Source organism: Rhinolophus sinicus, chromosome 3 (assembly GCF_057876585.1).
Source record: "Rhinolophus sinicus isolate RSI-liver-muscle chromosome 3, RSI-T2T, whole genome shotgun sequence".
NCBI lineage: Eukaryota > Metazoa > Chordata > Mammalia > Chiroptera > Rhinolophidae > Rhinolophus > Rhinolophus sinicus.
Genome location: NC_142503.1, coordinates 138,190,060 through 138,207,895, shown reverse-complemented (window position 1 = coordinate 138,207,895; position 17,836 = coordinate 138,190,060). Strand labels below are relative to the sequence as shown.

The window sequence follows — 17,836 nt, the reverse complement described above, 5'->3', positions numbered from 1 at the left end:
AAAATAGATGGTCAGAGTTGTCCCACATTTGGGCTGAAATGGCCAGGCCTTTATAGCCCACATATTGGTGGGGGATGGATTAGGGTTTACCTGCCTGGAGTCCACTAAGATGAGTCAAAGGAAAATAATATGTCTGTGTCCAGATATTTATTAAAGTGTCATAAAAATATCTGGCCTCAGCACTGCAGATAGAAATATCCCCAAATAAGGGTATACAATTCATTTTGTTTAATGGAAAATCTGCTTGAACTGCCAGCTCTAAGTAGTTGACTCTCATTACTTCCTAGTCTGTGTGGATTGCAGGGTGGGCTTCCCCATCAGGAGGGACTGTCCTGGATAAATGGCCTTGGATCTCAAATCAGGCCCACTTTCTGTTGTAGGTGAATGAATGGTCATTCTGGTTTATCGTGTCTCCTCCTCTAAAGTTGCTTGGCATGAATGAAGTAATCCTCTGAGTAAACAGATACAATCAAGTTACTGGACTGACAGCAGAGAACTAACCCTGGATCTGTAATGACACCACCATGACCCCAAATTCCCATGAGGTAATTTCCTTTTCTGAAACCATCTATTTCCTTTGCCAGGATCATACCCTGATCATCCTTAAACTCTGAGGGGACCCCATCAAGATATGAAACTGCTGAATCACATTAGCCTCTTGCCTGAACTATTACAATATTCTTTGCTGGCCAGTATCACTACAGCCCTACCTAAAAGTTTGCATGAAATTTGTCCTTTGTTCGGACTCTGGAGGCAGTCCCCATTCTGTGTCTAAATTTGTGCAGGTTATTGTAGAACGTATGTAGTTTAAAGTATATAATAAAATCAGTACCTTCGAGGTTTTTACCTTCCTGTTGAAGAGAAAAAGGCTTGTACACATAAAATGACGAATGAGCAGTTTAGTCATGTTTATAATCTAGTTTTCATTTGAACATAATTTAATGTCAGAGTGTATAGCATAAAGAATAGATACTGGCTGTCAGAAGGAGAGTATCATTTGAGATGGATGTATTAGGGAAAGCTTTTAAGGAGAACATGGGATTTAAGGTGTGTTCTGAATAGGTGCAGTCAATGTATCAATTAGGACCTATTGGTTGCAAGTGATAGAAACCCAGCACAGGTTAATTGAGGAAAAAGGAATTTATTGGTGCTTGCAAGTTGAGGAAAGACTAAATAGCCAAGCCATATGAAGACAACAGATGCAGCTGGACCTCAGGAACAACTAGAATTGGTAACATAAAGGCTCACTTAACCTTCTTTTATCCTCCTATTCCTGTCTCTCAGTACCATTATTTTATCTTGCTGCAAACCGGTTTTGTTCACTATATTAGTAGGTAGCCCAGGAGCTCCACAAGAGCCACCAGCGTTAAAAGGGCTCTTTTCCCATTTTAGTTCAGAAAATCCCTCGGAATAACCTGATTGGCTCAGTGCAGACCAAGTGGTTACCACTGGACCAATCAGCTGAACTGCGGAGAGTCATGTAAACACCTGAGATCAAACTTTGGAGATGCAGAAGAGGGAGGAATGCTGAGCAGAAAAAATATTAATTCGATTTTTGAGGAGGAATGAGTGTGGTTTAGGCAAATAGCAGCTTGGATGAGAAATTGAGGATAAGTATGAGTATTACAGATGGAGTAGGAGATTATGGAGGGTTTAGAATTTATACACTGGTGTGTCTGGAGGCCAAAGGAATATGGTATTTAGCTCTGGGTGCCACATTTTAAAAATGAAAATAGACAAACTGTTCTGTCCAAAGCAAGGCAGTTAATAGATTGAATGTAAATTATATAAGGGCAATAACTACCTGGGTTTCGCTGGGTTTGGAAAGAAGGAGCAGAAGATCAAAGACAGCAAAGAGAGCTCAGTAAGATTTAGGGTTGTTGAGAGGAGGGCTTAAGAAGAGAAGCCAAAGATAGCCAATGATTTCCAGCTTAGAAGGACGTGGGCTTTTACAGAAACAGGGAAGATAAGAGGAGGAGTTAATATGGGTAAAAATGATAGTTCAGTTTTAGACATACCGAATTTGAGATGCTAGTAGTATTACCCACTGCTGGAACTGCTATCAAGAGGTTGGAAATGTATGCTGGAGTTTAGGGAAGTAGATTGTCAAATTGTCTTTAGATGACTCATCTGAAAGTAGAAAAGAGGGAGGCACAGGCTGGGCTTTGGAGACAACCTCATTTGAGGTTGTGGGAAGAGAAAGAAGAGGCAGTGAAAGTGGCAGCTAGGGAAGGTCCCAGGAGGTAGGAGAACCAGGCAAGTGTAAAGACTAGAAAAGTCGAAGCAGAATTTCAAGAAGGAATAGGTCGTGGCGTGGAAACCAGTGATGGAGGATAATTGGAAAAGGCCATTATATTTGGTGAGGTCTTTCAGAATCCTGGGAGAAGAACGGTGTTAACTGCCAGAGGTTACAATTCATTCAAATTCATGCTGAGAGCTTAATTCCTGCCAGCGCCATCCTAGGTTCTGGAGACCCAAAGAACAGCGCAGTTCTGGACCCAAAAAGCTCACAGCGTGGTGGAAGAAGTGAGAAGTAAATGATTAATAATCAAGATACTATATTGAAAGTGCTTAAACAGAGGTGTGCACAAGATATAGAAGCCCTGCGGAGTGGGCGACCCCACCGGGCGGGACTGGAAACGGCGGGTAGGACGGTTTGCTGTCCAGGAGCGTGGTGGGTTTCCAAAGATTCCGCGTGGGCAATTCCAGCAAAACCAGTCCTCTGAGGTCATAGACAGCTCTCCGGCGGCTGCGGAATGATGGGTCACGAGGGGAGCCTGGCGCCTCGGGGCGAAGGAGCGTTAGCAATATTTGGGTCCTATTTGAAAGATGAGGGATGGATATAGCAGCCAGAAGATGGGATGCAGGAAGAAGAGGCGACAAGCTTTCCTAAATTCTCTCCTTTCTCACATAGGGCAGAAAAAATCATGTGGTGTGGAAACCGGGCGTTTTTGGAAGCTAGTCGGCTGAAAATCCTCAGGTCTTCGGGTTTGGGGATCCTTGTTACTACGCATACCCCGGCCTCCGTATTAGGCCGGAACTCTAGTATCATAATGCCTGTTTGGCACCGGACTGTAAAAGCAGATGGACCTACACGGGAAAGGGGAGTGCGGATAGGGAAAAGCTGGGGACCGGGACGGAGTCCACTCTTGACCCGCGGCTGCGGAGACAAGCCGGCGGCTGGGGGCTATTGGTGCGTCCCGGACGTGCCGCGGCGCCAGAGCCTTAGCAGGTAAGGGTTGAGCCGCCGCACGGCCGGGACTGCTCCCTGACTGTAGAGTTAGTTTTGACACATACCGTGTTACCCGAAAATAAAACGTAGGAGGACTATCAGCTCTAATTCGTCTTTTGGAGAAAAAATTAATATAAGACTCGGTCTTATTTTACTATAATATAAAATCTGGTCTTATATGTATAATACCCGCTCTCATTTTACTATAAAACACGGTCTTATATAATGTAAGACCAGGTCTTATATTAATTTTTGTTCCAAAAGACTCATTAGAGCTGATTGTCCGGCTAGGTCTTGTTTTGGGGGAAACACGATACTAGGTGTATGATGTCGGGCAATTTTGTCTTGGAACCTCGGTTTCCTGGTCTCTAATATGGAAATAATAATAGTACCTCCCTCAGGGTTGTTTAGAATAATAATAGTGCCTCTCTTAGGGCTGTTGTGAGGAGTCAATGAAAATAACACTTAGAACAGTTTCTGGCACATGATAAGCCTTGGCTGTACTATCTGTACAGACTTCTTTTTGCTGCGTGCATTACGTCGCTGTCAAAACTCACCAACTTCGGGCCGGAATCATCTGTTAATGGGTTTGATTTTATTGGTTGGTAAAAATATGAACCAAAACATTTATAATTAATATTTTATTATTAGAGAAGTAACAACACTACTGAGGGTTTGGAAAATAGGTAATAAAAAATTATTACTCGTAATCCCATCATCCTACATGTGACTTTAAGCCTTTTTTCTTCCCCCCCGAAAATATTTTTTTCTGTACATTGTTATACTTGTAATGTTAGCACATAGCAAGTTTCATTCATCCTTATTTGCCTCTTAGTAGGGTAGCTTTAGTAAGGGGTTCAGGAGAATAATCTTTATGATTGCATAAATTCCACATTATGGGCATATCATTTATTTTCCATATTTCTGTATATGTAGAGGTAAGATCATTTAAATACTATCAGTGAGGGAAATTTAAATATTACCTATGATTCCAGGACCTTAGATCAACTTTTTATTTTTCCTAGTTTCTTTTCATTTTTAGTCCATGTGAAAACACTTATTTACATGGTTTTCATTTATTCAGCAAACATTATGAAGCATCAGTTATGTTCAAACCATAATTCCTAAGATTACGGAGGTCAGGTCAATTAGTTAGATAAAAGTAAGAGTCTAAAATTATGTAAGGACTGTGAGAGGTATGCGCAGGTTCTTACGAGAATATGGAGGAAGAGCAATGTCAATGCCCTCCGCAGTCAGAGGTCACCAGGAACATGCCTATAGTTGAACAAGTTGGGTTTATTGCTCCTTGTGAGGGAGAATACACACCATAGGAAACCATGGGGCATCTCAGTAAGAGGGTGTTAGAAGGCATGTATTATAGACATGCTCCACTTAACAACAGATACACTCTGAGAAATGCACCGATAAGTGATTTTGTGGTTTGGACATCATAGAGTGCACTTACACAAATGTAGATGGAATTGCCTATTACACACCTAGGCTATGTGGTAATAGCCTATTTCCTCTACACGACAAGCCTGTACAGCATGTGACTGTACAAAACAACACAAGATTAAATCAAGCACAAGAGAAATGATGCAATCAAGAGATGTGGTAAACATAAGATGTGAGAGGCTGTTGCTAGTGTAACGCGGCACATTGTTTTACAGCAGACTTTTTTTTTTTTTTTTACAAGTAGAAAGAGTCCACTCTAAAATAATGATAAAACGTATAATGAAGTACAAATTGGTACCACAAAATAGTCATGGGGATGTGAAATACAGTATGGGGAATATCTATAATATTGTAAAGATTATGTAGGGTGTCAGATGGGTACTGAATTTATTGGGGGGATCACTTCATAGATTATATAAATGCCTAACCACTATTCTGTACACCTGAAACTAATATAAAATGATATTGAATGTCAACTATAATTAAATATATATATAGTCACGGGATGTGAAGCACAGTATAGGGAATATAGTCAATGGTACTGTCATAACTATGATGTCAGAGGGGTAGTGGACTTGGGGACGTTATCACTTTGTGAGGGGTGTAAATGTCTAATCATGTTGTTTTGTACACCTGAAACTAAAAAAAAAAAAAAATACCAAAACACCAACAAGGTAACTCATGAGATTAAAAAAAAGTATAGTATAGTAAATACATAAACCAACAACATGCCCTGTTTCCCCAAAAATAAGACCTAGCCAGACAATCAGCTCTAATGCGTCTTTTGGAGCAAAAATTACTGTAAGAGCCAGTATTATATTATTATATTATATTATACTATACTATATTATACGTGGTCTTATTGTAAAATAAGACTGGGTCTTATATTAATTTTTGCTCCAAAAGACGCATTAGAGCTGATTGTCCAGCTAGGTCTTATGTTCCAGAAAACACGGTAGTCATTTATTATCATTATTAAGTATTATGCATTGTGTGTAATTGTATGTACTTTTATACAACTGGAAGCACAGTAGGTTTGTTTACATCAGCATCACCACAAACACGTGAGTAATGTGTGACACTATGACATTAGGATGGCTACGATGTCACTAGGCAATAGGAATTTTTCAGCTCCATTATAATCTTATGGGATGAACTTTGTATACTCAGTTTATTGTTGACTGAAACATCATTTGGCATGGGACTATATTGGATTTAGGCTTGTGTTAAGTAATTTTGGAGAAAGTAGTTAGGAGGTGGTCATTCTATGATTAGGTATCTTAGATCTTACGTAGGAGAGAATCTTACCTGTCTAGAGCGAGGCTAATATCATGACTGGTCAAGATACAGCAGTCGCTCCTATTGGCCAGGATAACAGAATGTTTGGCACTTTTGTGGTTTGAACAATGTTCTTTGTGTATATGTGTGTGGGTGTGTGTGTGTGTTTAGATAAGATTCCAGTTGGTCTTAATAGAACTGAGGGTGTTGCTCACGGATGTAAGGAGAAGGTAGGTCAGGGAGTTGGGCACTTTTTGGAGGGCCTTGTGTACCACTTTAGGAGTTTGAATTTCTGGAAGAAATTGCTGATTTATTATAAGGGGAGTGCAGTCATATTTAGAAATATCCCTGTTGCCAGGCAAAGGATGGATTCGGAGAGGAGGGGGAGATCGGAGTCAGGGAGATGTGTTAGACTTGGCTGCTTAAAGGATGGTATTCTATGGGCCAACAACAAGGGCATCACCTGGGAGCTTGTTAGAAATACAGAATCTTGGGCCCCATCCTACACTTACTAAGTCAGAATCTGTAACAAAATTCCCAGATGATTCATAGGCACTTGAAAGTTTGAGAAGCCCTTTGTTAGGGGAATTATAATAGTCCTTGTGAGAAGCAATAAGGCCTTGAACCAAGACACTAGTGATGGAGGTGGAGAAATGTGGAGATGTTATTTAACAAATATTAGAAGTCTTCTGCATGCCTGACACTATCCTGGGAGATGGAAGTACCATAATTAAGATAATCCCTCCCCTCAAGACACTTCCAGTCTGGTGGGGGAGACTGACAAGTGAACTGGTCAGTAAACTGTAGCAGGGAAAGTGTAAGCCTGGGATGCAGTGAGACACATCAAAGGGATGTGGGGCGTGGTGGAGTTGAGTAGTAAAGGAAGGTTCTTGGAGGATGTAATGGACATCAAAGCTGAGTCCCAAAGGATAAATTAGCCAGGCGAAATCGGTAGAGGGCACTTCTGGCCTAGGAGCAGTAATGGACCAAGGCCTGAAGGCCAGAGAGGGAATACTGAGTGGTGCTTGTTGGACCGCAGGTGTTCTCTGATTGGAGCACAGAGTGGGGTGTGAGGAGAGGTGAGGTTGGAGAGATGAGCAGAGGCCAGACCTGGAGGAGTGTTCTATACCCTGTGGAGTTAGCTGGGCTTTATTCTTAAGACCAGGAGGGAGCCTCTGAAGGGTTTGAATCAGAGAAGATAAATGATGAGTTTTGTGTTTTAGGCCTTTCCAAATGCTGAGTAGAAGGAAGAAGTGGGGGTTGCAAGCCTGGAGGCAGGGAGCAGAGTGCAGTGGACAAGGAGAGAAGTGCTGGTCCACCTGCTGTGGTCAGTGAGGAAGGAGGGCATTCTGGGAGGATGACCTGTCCTGTTGTAGTTAAAGCAGTTGGGGTGTTATTTTGGTTCAGACTCTTAGGCCACTGAGGCAGGTCAGCTGGATTTTGGCATTTGGGCCCCCCCCCCTTTTTTTTTAAAATTACGTTTTCAGTGTTCCATTTAGTTTCTCACTGAGTGCCATATTCTGACTAGTGGGTGAGTGAGTGTTTTTTTCTCTCTCCTGGTCTTGGGCCAGGACAGGAGAAAGACAAAGAAATTGGCATTGCGTATTTTATTTCCTTTTAGCAGGAGCTGGAACAGGTAGGAAGGGGGACTATTTAGCTTTCCTCGTTCTGGTAGCACTTCCTGCCAACACTCATTAAATGTTGCTCCTAAGAGCAAAGTTGTTTTGCTAGGGCTATAGAAGTTATATTGCTAATGTTTTACATATAGAGAAGCAGTAGCATCTCGTGGAAGGATTTAAGGCCAGGGTTCTAGTTATAGCTTCCCTATTGATTAGCATTGTGAGCTTAGGCAAGTTACCTCACTTGGTATCTCTTTCCTAAAGGAAGGAAATATCTACCTGCCTTGTCTTATAGGAGCTGTATGTGCATTAAATGAGATAATATGTAAGGGTGATTTGAAAATATTAAGAATGGTATTTAAATGTGGTGGTATTAGTGCTATTTATTTTCTATCTTTGAGGAGCTCAAATAGTGACTTCTAGTCAAAGCTTTGTTACTCAAAGTGTGAGCCTTGGACTAGGAGCTTGTTGGACATGAAGAATCTTGCAGATAATTGTCTGACTTAACTGGATCAGAGAACCCTCTTATAGCCATCATTCCATCTGAGCTTCAGAAGAATCCCTTAAGTAGGTAGGGGAGGTGTTAACACAGTCTTACCTCAGGAAATGGAGGCCTCAAAAGAGCAACTGTTTTACCTGAGGTAACAGTTTTATTAGGGTTAGCCATGTGAAACTGCCAATATTCACAATATATCCTAATAAGAGGGCAGAGCCAGGTGTCTTAAGTTTTCTGACTCCACATACAATGCACACTGTACTCCCTGTTTTTATAGATAAAGTGCTAACATGTCAGCTTAGGTCCTGGAGTGAATTCATTGAATATTTTATTTTAGGAACCAATTATTTCTTTAAAAATCCAGCATAAAAATTTGTTTTAAAATTGACACAACCTTTGGAAACACATACTTGAATTATTTTGGGGTTGATTATAAATTCCATGAGGGGGACCTGTGTTTATATTCATCTTGGTATTTTTTCACACGGCAGTGGGATGCATTACGTACAGTGCAAACAGTATTTGCTTCATAGTAGCCCTGGGTAAATGTTTATAGAATTAGAAAATAAGTTCATGAATTTCACAATGCATGATCCCTGTTGAATTTGAAATTGTATTCATTGCTACCCTGGTAACTCTTCAATGTCTCTTCTGTTATAGGTGGAGTTGGGCTATTTGCTGAAGCTTCTTTCCCTGATAGCCCAGGGAGAAATTTAGATTTTGACTTTTTCTTACCATGGCTTTGGTTCACAAATTGCTGAATGGCACATATATTCTCAGGAAATGCCCACAGCCAAGTGTTGCCTCGTGTCCATTTTTGAGTACTCGCGTTGCAGGCTATTGTTCCAAGAGTCTTCAGAAACCAGTGGCTACTCCCAGCAAAGGCCCCTCTCAGAGGAACACTGAAGAGTCTATGCAAGGACATCACCAGAGAGAAGTTGCTTTGGATATAACTTCTCCTGAGGAGAAGCCTGAAGTTAGTTTTGATAAAGCAATTACAGATGAAATAAAGGACCATTTTAGGCGGTTGAAGGATGATATTGTGAATCATTGGATAGGGCCTGAAGGCCGCCCTCTGCAAGAGGTCTTGCTGGAACAAGCCAAGGTTGTCTGGCAGTTCCGTGGAAAAGAAGATTTGGACAAGTGGATAGTGACTTCCGATAAGACAATTGGAGGCAGAAGTGAAGTGTTCCTGAAAATGGGCAAGAATAACCAAAGTGCACTGCTGTATGGAACGCTGAGCTCTGAGGCCCCCCACGATGGGGAAAGTGGTCGCAGTGGGTACTGTGCAATGATGTCCAAGGTTCCCAGGGTAGGTGAGGCCCAGGAACCTATTTTCTAGTGAACTGGTGTGAACTTTACTGTAGCCTGAACTATAGCAGAGAACTTTTGTTTCTGTAAATGAAAACACGTGGCATCTCATCTGTATATGGGGTTAAATAACTACTGGGCACAAGTGTAAAGTGGAAGCACAAGGGGAAGTGGTTCCCGAGGAGGGACTGCTTGTTTCTGGGCATCGCTTTGGGCCAGAGTGGGGCATTCCTATGTTTGAGGAGCCCTGAGAGGTTAAACATTTGAATAATGATCAGGGGAGTTTGCATCCCGTCTTCTGTCGGCCGCAGACCTTGTAACGGCCAGGGGTTCCTTAGAGTGGATGTATGGTCAGCCTGTGGCTTTTTTTTTTTTTTCAACTTTTAATTTTAGAATGGTTTTCATTTTATAGAAAAAATTGCCAAGTAGTGCAGAGTTCCTGTATGCCCTCACCTAGCTTCTCCAATTGTTACCATCTTATATTGTTACAGTGTATGTGTCACAAGAAACTAACATTGGTACATTACTATTAACTAATTGCAGACTTTATTTGGATTTCCCTAGTTTTTCCACTAATATCCTTTTTATGTTTTAAGATCCCATCCAGGATACCACATTATAGCTAGTTGTCATTAGTCTCTAGTCTGTGACAATTTCTTAGTCTGTCCTTATTTTTCATGACGATTTGAGAAATACTGGTCATGTATTTTTATAGAATGACCCTCGATTTGGGATTTTCTATTTTTTCTCCTGGCTAGACTGGGATTCTGGGTTTTTAGGAAAAATGCCAGAGTAAAGTACGCTTCTCATCACACGTCGGGTCCATGCCAGCAATGTGACTTATCACTGATGTGTTAACCCGATCACCTAGTCGAGGGAGTGTTTGCCAGGTTCCTCCATTGTTACTTTTTTTTCTTTTTTCTATACTCTGATCTTTCGAAGCAAATCACTAAGTGTACCCTACTTTCAAGATGCAGGGTAGGGCATGGGATTAAGTTCTATCTCCTGGAAGACATAGTATTTACATAAGTTATTTGGGGTTCTTCAGAAAGGAAGATTTGTTTCTTGCACATTTATTCACTCAGTAATTTAGTATGGACTCACACTTCGAGTTATAACCCAATATTATTTATTTTGTTGCTCAAATTGTTCTAGCTTTGGCCATTGGGATCTCTTTTAGGTTGGCTCCTGTTCCTTTGATATGATTTTGAGCACTTTTTGGCACTACAAGATGTTCTAAACCCATCTTGTATTTTCCCTGTCCCAACCCTAGAATTAGACATTTCTCGAAAGAGTCCTGGTTCCTTTTTTTGGAGAATGGTATCAGAAACCAAGATCTGGGCACTGAGGATGTTTGTTGCTACTGGGCTGATACTACTTCTAGGACATCTCCATGGACATAGCTAGGTAGCATATGTATACATACCCAGTTGTGGAAGCGCGTCTGTAATTATATCTGTATCTATATTAAGCTAAATGTGAGTCCATACTAAGGCTCTGACTCTAATTTAGTACCACGTGGTTCAGGCTAGCCTTACCCCTCTAGCTTATCTGTAACTTCCCTGCGTAACGGTGAGAAACATGTTTCCCACCATTTACTTAACTCAACCCCAGTATACGTGTAAAGCAATTTCAGAATTTTTAACTCATAAACCTGAGAGAGACAATTTTACCAACTAGAATCCAGTGTTTATGTATAGTTTCTTTTGTCTCTAGCCTTGCAGTTTCCAGTCAGAAAACTATTTTCCATAATTACTTAGGTCAGTTCCTTTATCTCGCTTCTGGCCTATGGCTTTTTGCCAATTTGCTGACCAGGTGTTGTTTCAGGGCTGCTCTGGATAGGTTTCCATGCCTGGCCTTGGTCACAGCCCCCGGCTGTTTGCTTAGATATTGTGCTTTAAGGAGAGAGGGAAATGTTTGGAGTAGTATTAGGCTTCCCTCTCTCCAGATAATGATGAAAAAGAAAGGTATGTATTCTTTCAAAGGCAACAAACTATACATACAAGATTTTTTTCCAGGCCTTGAAAATCCACAAGATGGCTTTGATCAGTCCACATGTGAAAATAATTCTGTGGCTAGATACTGTGGAGTAATGAAAAATGTTGATAACATTTAAGTGTATCCTGCCAGTCCTTGTGCTAATTACTTTATGTATGTTATCCCTTTTATTCCTCACAATTTTGTAAGGTATGATCATCCCAGTTTTACAGATGAGGAGACTGAGGCTTGGGGAGATTTAGTGATTTGTCCAAAGTTATACAGCTACTGTGTTTCCCCAAAAATAAGACCTAGCCAGACCATCAGCTCTGATGCGTCTTTTGGAGCAAAAATTAATGTAAGACCAGGTCCTCAGTTGGTTACAGCGCGGTACTCTTAACAAGGTTGCCGGTTCGATTCCTACATGGGTCACTGTGAGCTGCGCCCTCCACAACTAGATTGAAACAACTACTTGACTTGGAGCTGATGGGTCCTGGAAAAACACACTTAAAATAAATAAAAGTTTTTAAAAAGAAAAAGAAGACAGATTTTGGAGTTAAACAGCCCGGGTTTATCACTTACTAGTTGAGTGCTCAGTTTCTTCACCTATTAGCTGGAGGACAATGATAGTAGCCATCTCCAGCTGTTGTGAGGATTAAGTTATATATGTAAAATGCCTAATGTAAGTTTTCAATGGATGGTAGCTGTTGTTATAAAAATATCAATTTTAAAACTTGGGCTCTTTCATAGTTTTCTAATTTATGAGAAAGCAGTTGCCATTAAGTTGCCCATTCAGGAGCCATAGGACCAAGGAAAGAAAGTACATATAGCAGTTCTTTTCCATTCAGTGATGCACGTGAGTGCCTTCCTCATGTAAACACTGTCCTGAGCCAATCATGTCTTGAACATTACCTTAGAAACATGTAACTATATCAGTATTTTGTACTAAAATAAGAATCACCAGCTTTATCTGCCTCCTTATGGTGACAGAGCCCAAGGAGACAGACAAATGGCTAGTGGATCCTTTCATTGCTACAAAAGGTGATGACTTACATTTTGCTAATAGTGGAAAATGAGGTGAAATTAACTTTCCTTTCTGTGCCGTAGGGCCCTTTTGAGAGAAAGAGGTCTTATGATTGGTCCCAATTCAACACTCTGTATCTCCGTGTCCGAGGAGATGGTCGGCCTTGGATGGTGAATATCAGGGAGGACACGGATATAATCCAGAGGAAGAATCAGATGTACAGTTACTTCATGTTCACCCGTGGGGGGCCCTACTGGCAGGAGGTCAAGGTAACAGCACAGTTTTTCCATGTATGAAGTCTTTTGAGATCATGATTACATTGTAGCTTTATTATTATTACTTCCTCTAGGAAGGTGTGGGAAGGGAAAGAAGGAATAGGACCTAAGGAGGAGATTTACATAGTTGACTTTTCCTTTCATTAACATAAATGTTAACCAGGATATCAAATATTTTTGGTAAGGATATGGCTAGGCACATGCTAACTCATGGGTACATCTCTGCTCTGTGCCCAAGTAGATGTTCCTTTTTAAGTATCTGCCATTATCACCTCTTCCACGCAACTCTACTGGTGTCCCTAGCTTAGTAGAAAGGCTCCCTTAAGAGGAATAAATACTTCATATTTTACAATCAAAATTTTTATTTATTTCTTGATAGTATAAGGCCATCTTATTTGGTAAATGAGAAGCAGTGTTGAGAAGGTAAAAAATGTTAACCTGGAGGAAAGTAAGTGGAAATTCAGGGAGTGAGGGCAAAGTCAAGTGCCCATTCCTGTTTTCTGACTAGTGCAGGTTTTTAATCCATAAACTCAAAAGAAAACTCCCGTATTGCTCATACTTAAATCTAAGGCTCATCCTTGGGTTCTTTGCTCCCTCATCCCACATCCAGTCTATTAGCGAATCCTGTCACCTCACTTCCAAAATAACACCCAGAATCTGACATTTCTAGCCATCTCTTCCACACTCACCCTAGTTCAGGCCCTTAGATTACTGCAGTAGCTTCTTTGTGGATTTCCCTTTGTCCTCTTGCCTCCTTAAAATCCACTCTGCACACAGCAGCCAGAGTGAGCTTTCTAAAGCGTAGCTCAGATCCCATTACTTCAGTGGTTTCCCCTTACAATTACGATGAAGTCCAAACTCCTTAACATGGCCTACCAGGCCTCCAATACCTGACCTGTCTTCATCTTTCAGTCTCCTTTCCTACCTGTCTCCTCCACACTGGTCCCTTTTCTGTGGGTCAAACTCAACAAGCTTACGTCCATCTCAGACCCTTGGTACTCATGTTGTATCTCCTGGTGTGCTCTTCGGCCGTATCTTCACCTGCTTCCTCTTTCCTGTCACTCACCTTTCAGCTCAAAAGTTGCCTCAGGCCTTTCCAGGTCCATCTAGCTAGAGTTGCACCCTCTAATCCAGTCACTTTCAATACCACCACGCTGTTTCATTTTTTCAAATAACATCAATATGCAAACTTATTTTGTTCATTAATTGTCTGTTAATTGTCACTCTCTATCCTGCTCCCCTGGAACATTAATTCTGTAAATTTTGAGAGCAGGGACCTTGTCTGTATGTTCGCTGTTTTCCTTGTACCTGAAATGGTGCCTGGCACATAATAGGCTCTTGATACATATTTGTGCACTAATACATATAATTATTATATTTGTAACACTTGTATACAAGTAATATGTATAATGAATTATTAAATAAAACAAATATTTATAGAAAATTTGGAAAATGCAGAAAAGGAAAAAATGTTTTGTAGAACCACTACCCAGAGATAAAATAACGTTTTTATTTTAGTATGTACCTTCAGACTTTTATACTTTTTTTAATGAAAATGGCATTGTGCCCTTTTATAACATGTATATGCTGTTTTATAACATGTATTGTTCACTGAATTTTATATACAACTTTCTATTGAAATATATTTCTACATCATTTTAAATAAATGCATATTTTATTATATAAATAGACCACAATTTACTTAATCCATCCTCTATTGTTGTACGTTTAGATTGTTTTCAGAGTTTTTCACTATTGTACCAAACACTGAGGTAAACATCCTGAATCATTTTCTTAGGATATATTCCTGGCTGTCAGCTAGGAGCCACTCTCTCAGCTCCTAGAAGTTACCTATATTCCTTGCCATTCAGCTCCCTCCGTCTTCAAAGCCTGCAGGGAATCTTCCTCCCCATCATTGAATCCCCCTCATGTGGCTAGTCTCTTTCACCAGTTGCTTATGGACTCAAGTGATTAAGTTAGGCCTATAGAGGATAATCTTCCCTATTCTAAGGTCAACTGATTTAGGACCTTACTTCTGCAGTTTCTTCACAGCAGCACTTAGATTAGTGTTCAAGTACCTGGAATAAGATATGTGTACACCAGAAGGTGGAAATCTTTGGGGGCATCTTAGAATCCTACCACAATTGCCAGCTGCCCTCTAAAAGAGTTGTACTAATTTGCACTTCTACTAACAGTATACAGGTGTGCCTGTTTCTCCCCATCCCTATTTTTCTATTGGGTTTAATCTTTTTCTTATATGTCTGTGATCTAGTGACTCGCCACTTGTCATAACTGCACATATTAAATAATTTTAGAATTAAATGTAAACTGTTCTTTTATTATTGCAATTGCAAATGCTTCGGTTACTTACATTTCAGCTATGAAGTACGTGGTTTCTTTTTTTCAGATTCCTTTCTCCAAATTTTTCTTCTCTAATCAAGGAAGAATCCGGGATGCTCAGTACCAGCTTCTGCTTGACAAGGTAACATTTTCCTCTCCTTTCACTCAGAACTGTATTCTCTTTAGTGAAACAGAACTGCTGTGAGGATGAGTTCAGTTCATTTTGAAGACTGGCAAAATGAAAGGTGAAAATTCCTACTCCAGGCCACCCCTGTAATACCCAGACATGCTGACTCAGACCTATTCTTTGAGTCAAACCCTCTTCCTGGAGAAATTTCATTATGGTCTTCTTTTCAGCATGCCTACATTTTATTTTAGCTTTAAAATAAGAAAACAGTATTAAAGTTCAAGAGAGTGTCAAGGCACTTCCGTTAGTCACCCACGTTGTCCTCGTTAGTCGTAACTGGCCCTACATTAAAGGGAGAAAAGTAGAATGTGGTAAAAGCAGCCCTGTACTTCCTCTTATAATTTGCTGTAGCATATGAGAACTGTGGTATACTTGCTACGGGCTGACAGTGTACAGAACCAGCTATAGTAATGACCTCATGGAATTTTAACATTCTAGGAACAACATCAGTACGTTAGTATATGTGATTTTGATAAATTTTTCTATTTTAAATTTAGATCTCTTCTATTGGATTCACCCTGGCTGATAAAGTGGATGGTCCATTCTTCCTAGAAATAGATTTTATTGGAGTGTTTACTGATCCAGCCCACACAGAGGAATTTGCCTATGAAAATTCTCCAGTGCTTAATCCAAGACTTTTTAAATAGAGAGCACATGGTGGTTTTGTATGTCTAAACTAAGGGTGGTAGTATCCACGATAACCCAGGCAAAATAAAGTATTTCTTCAATGGCATCCAATCAATGGCTGGTATGTATTCTCTAAGACAAAACTAAATGCTGCTGCTAAGAGGTACCATACAGAGGGAAACAGCATGAAACCAGTTTCTAAGCTGTACCTCCATGTAAAGAATGCAAGTACTGCTGCAGAGGTGCTTTGTTTACATAGCATGTTTTTGGTTAGAATGATTCCTGTTAGAAACAATTCCTACATGAGTAGGTGGTTTCCAAAGCAAGGAGTCTCTGAGACGACTGTTGATGGGCTTCTACCTCTCTATTCCTTATAGGTTTCTTCTGTTTTCTAATCCATCTTTGAGGAAAGGAGACTGCAGAAAAATATTAAGATAAAGATACTATGGAAGTCACCAAGAAAAGACATACCTACTCTTAGACAGCTTGGGCTACTATAACAATTACAATAGGCTAGGTGGTTTCAACAACAGACACTTACTTCTTACAGTTCTGGAGGCTGGGAAGTCCAAGATCAATGTACCTGCACATGTGGGGTCTGGTGAGTGTCCACTTCTTAGCTTGTAAACAGCTGCCTTCGTGCTGTATCCTCACATGGTCTCTTTTTCTTACAAAAGCACTAATCCCATCCTGAGGGCTCCATTCTTACGACCAAATTACCTCCCAAAACCCCATCTCCCAAGTACCATCACATTGGGAATTAGTGTTTTCAATATATGAATTTTGAGGTGACAAACATGTCCATAAACACCTAGAGAGCTGGTCTGCCAAAGATGCATAATTCTTACCAGTTCTTGCTTTATAGTGACTTTTAAGGTAACCACTGGAGAACTAATCAGGTATTAGACTAATGTCCCCAAAGCTTCCCCAGTCAAAATTTTAAGTATTACAGAGATTGCATATACCAAAAATAAGACCTTGATTGACAGTTTAAATTGATCAATTCTTGTCATCTCAGAGGAGGTAGGAAACTATAATATAGTCAGTATCCTGAGAGCCAAGTTAAATAGAATATACAAAGGCTCATAGCTTTTCCATCATCTTGGCCTAATCTATTTTGTGTATTTTCTTGTAATTATCTTTTTAACAGCTTTATTAAGTTATAATTTACATAAGTCTGCCTGTTTTAAGTATACAATTCAATGATTTTTAGTATATTTACAGAACTGTGCAGTCTTTACCACAAGCTAATTTTAGAACATTTCCATCAGCCTAAAAAGAAACCTCAATACTCCTTTGTAGTCACTTTTCATTCCCATCCCCAACCCCCAGTAACTACTAGATTAGTAATCTACTTTTTCTCTATAGGTTTATCTTCTTTGGATATTTCATTTAAATAGAATCATACAATATGTGATCTTTTGTGTCTGCCTTTTCACTTTGCATAGTTTTTGAGGTTCATCCATGTTGTACCATGTTATCAGTACTTCATTCCTTTTTAGTGCATGTTTTTAAAACCATTCATCCATTGATGGACAGCTGGATTTTTCTCCACTTTTTGGTCACTATTATACTGCTATAAATACTTGTGTACAAGTTTTTGTGTGGACGTGTTTTCATTTCTCTTGGGTATATATACCTAGGTATAGAATTGTTGGGTCATATAGTAGACATATATTTAACTTTTTAAAGAAACTACCAAACTGTTTTTCAAAGTGGTTGTATCATTTTTACCATCCCAGTAGCAGTGTATTTGAACAGTTACCCTGAGGTTTCTTGATTGATCTGATCTCTGCCTCTTGATAGCAAAATCTGAATTTATTAAGCACCCAGGAGTATGTCATATTCTGTGGGTTCATATATGTATAACAATAAGTACAACAATCTGTACAAAAGGACACGGTCATTTCCTCTTGGGGTGGGAGTGGGTGGGCAAGAAAGGACGCATGAGGGATGTAAGCACACTCTTGTTAATTTTAGCTGGTCACCTAAATCTTGGAAGCCAAAGTGTTTAC

General features: G+C 40.1%; 1 protein-coding gene across 1 annotated transcript; it reads left to right on the top strand.

The window, feature by feature from the left end:
- Positions 1–2,761: 2,761 nt before the first annotated feature.
- NDUFAF1 (NADH:ubiquinone oxidoreductase complex assembly factor 1) lies at positions 2,762–17,417 on the top strand. Its single transcript, XM_019725451.3, has 5 exons — positions 2,762–3,232; positions 8,741–9,392; positions 12,476–12,661; positions 15,075–15,149; positions 15,692–17,417. The coding sequence occupies exons 2-5, from the start codon at positions 8,817–8,819 to the stop codon at positions 15,839–15,841; spliced, it is 987 nt and encodes a 328-aa protein (XP_019581010.1). The 5' UTR covers positions 2,762–3,232; positions 8,741–8,816; the 3' UTR covers positions 15,842–17,417.
- Positions 17,418–17,836: the final 419 nt, after the last annotated feature.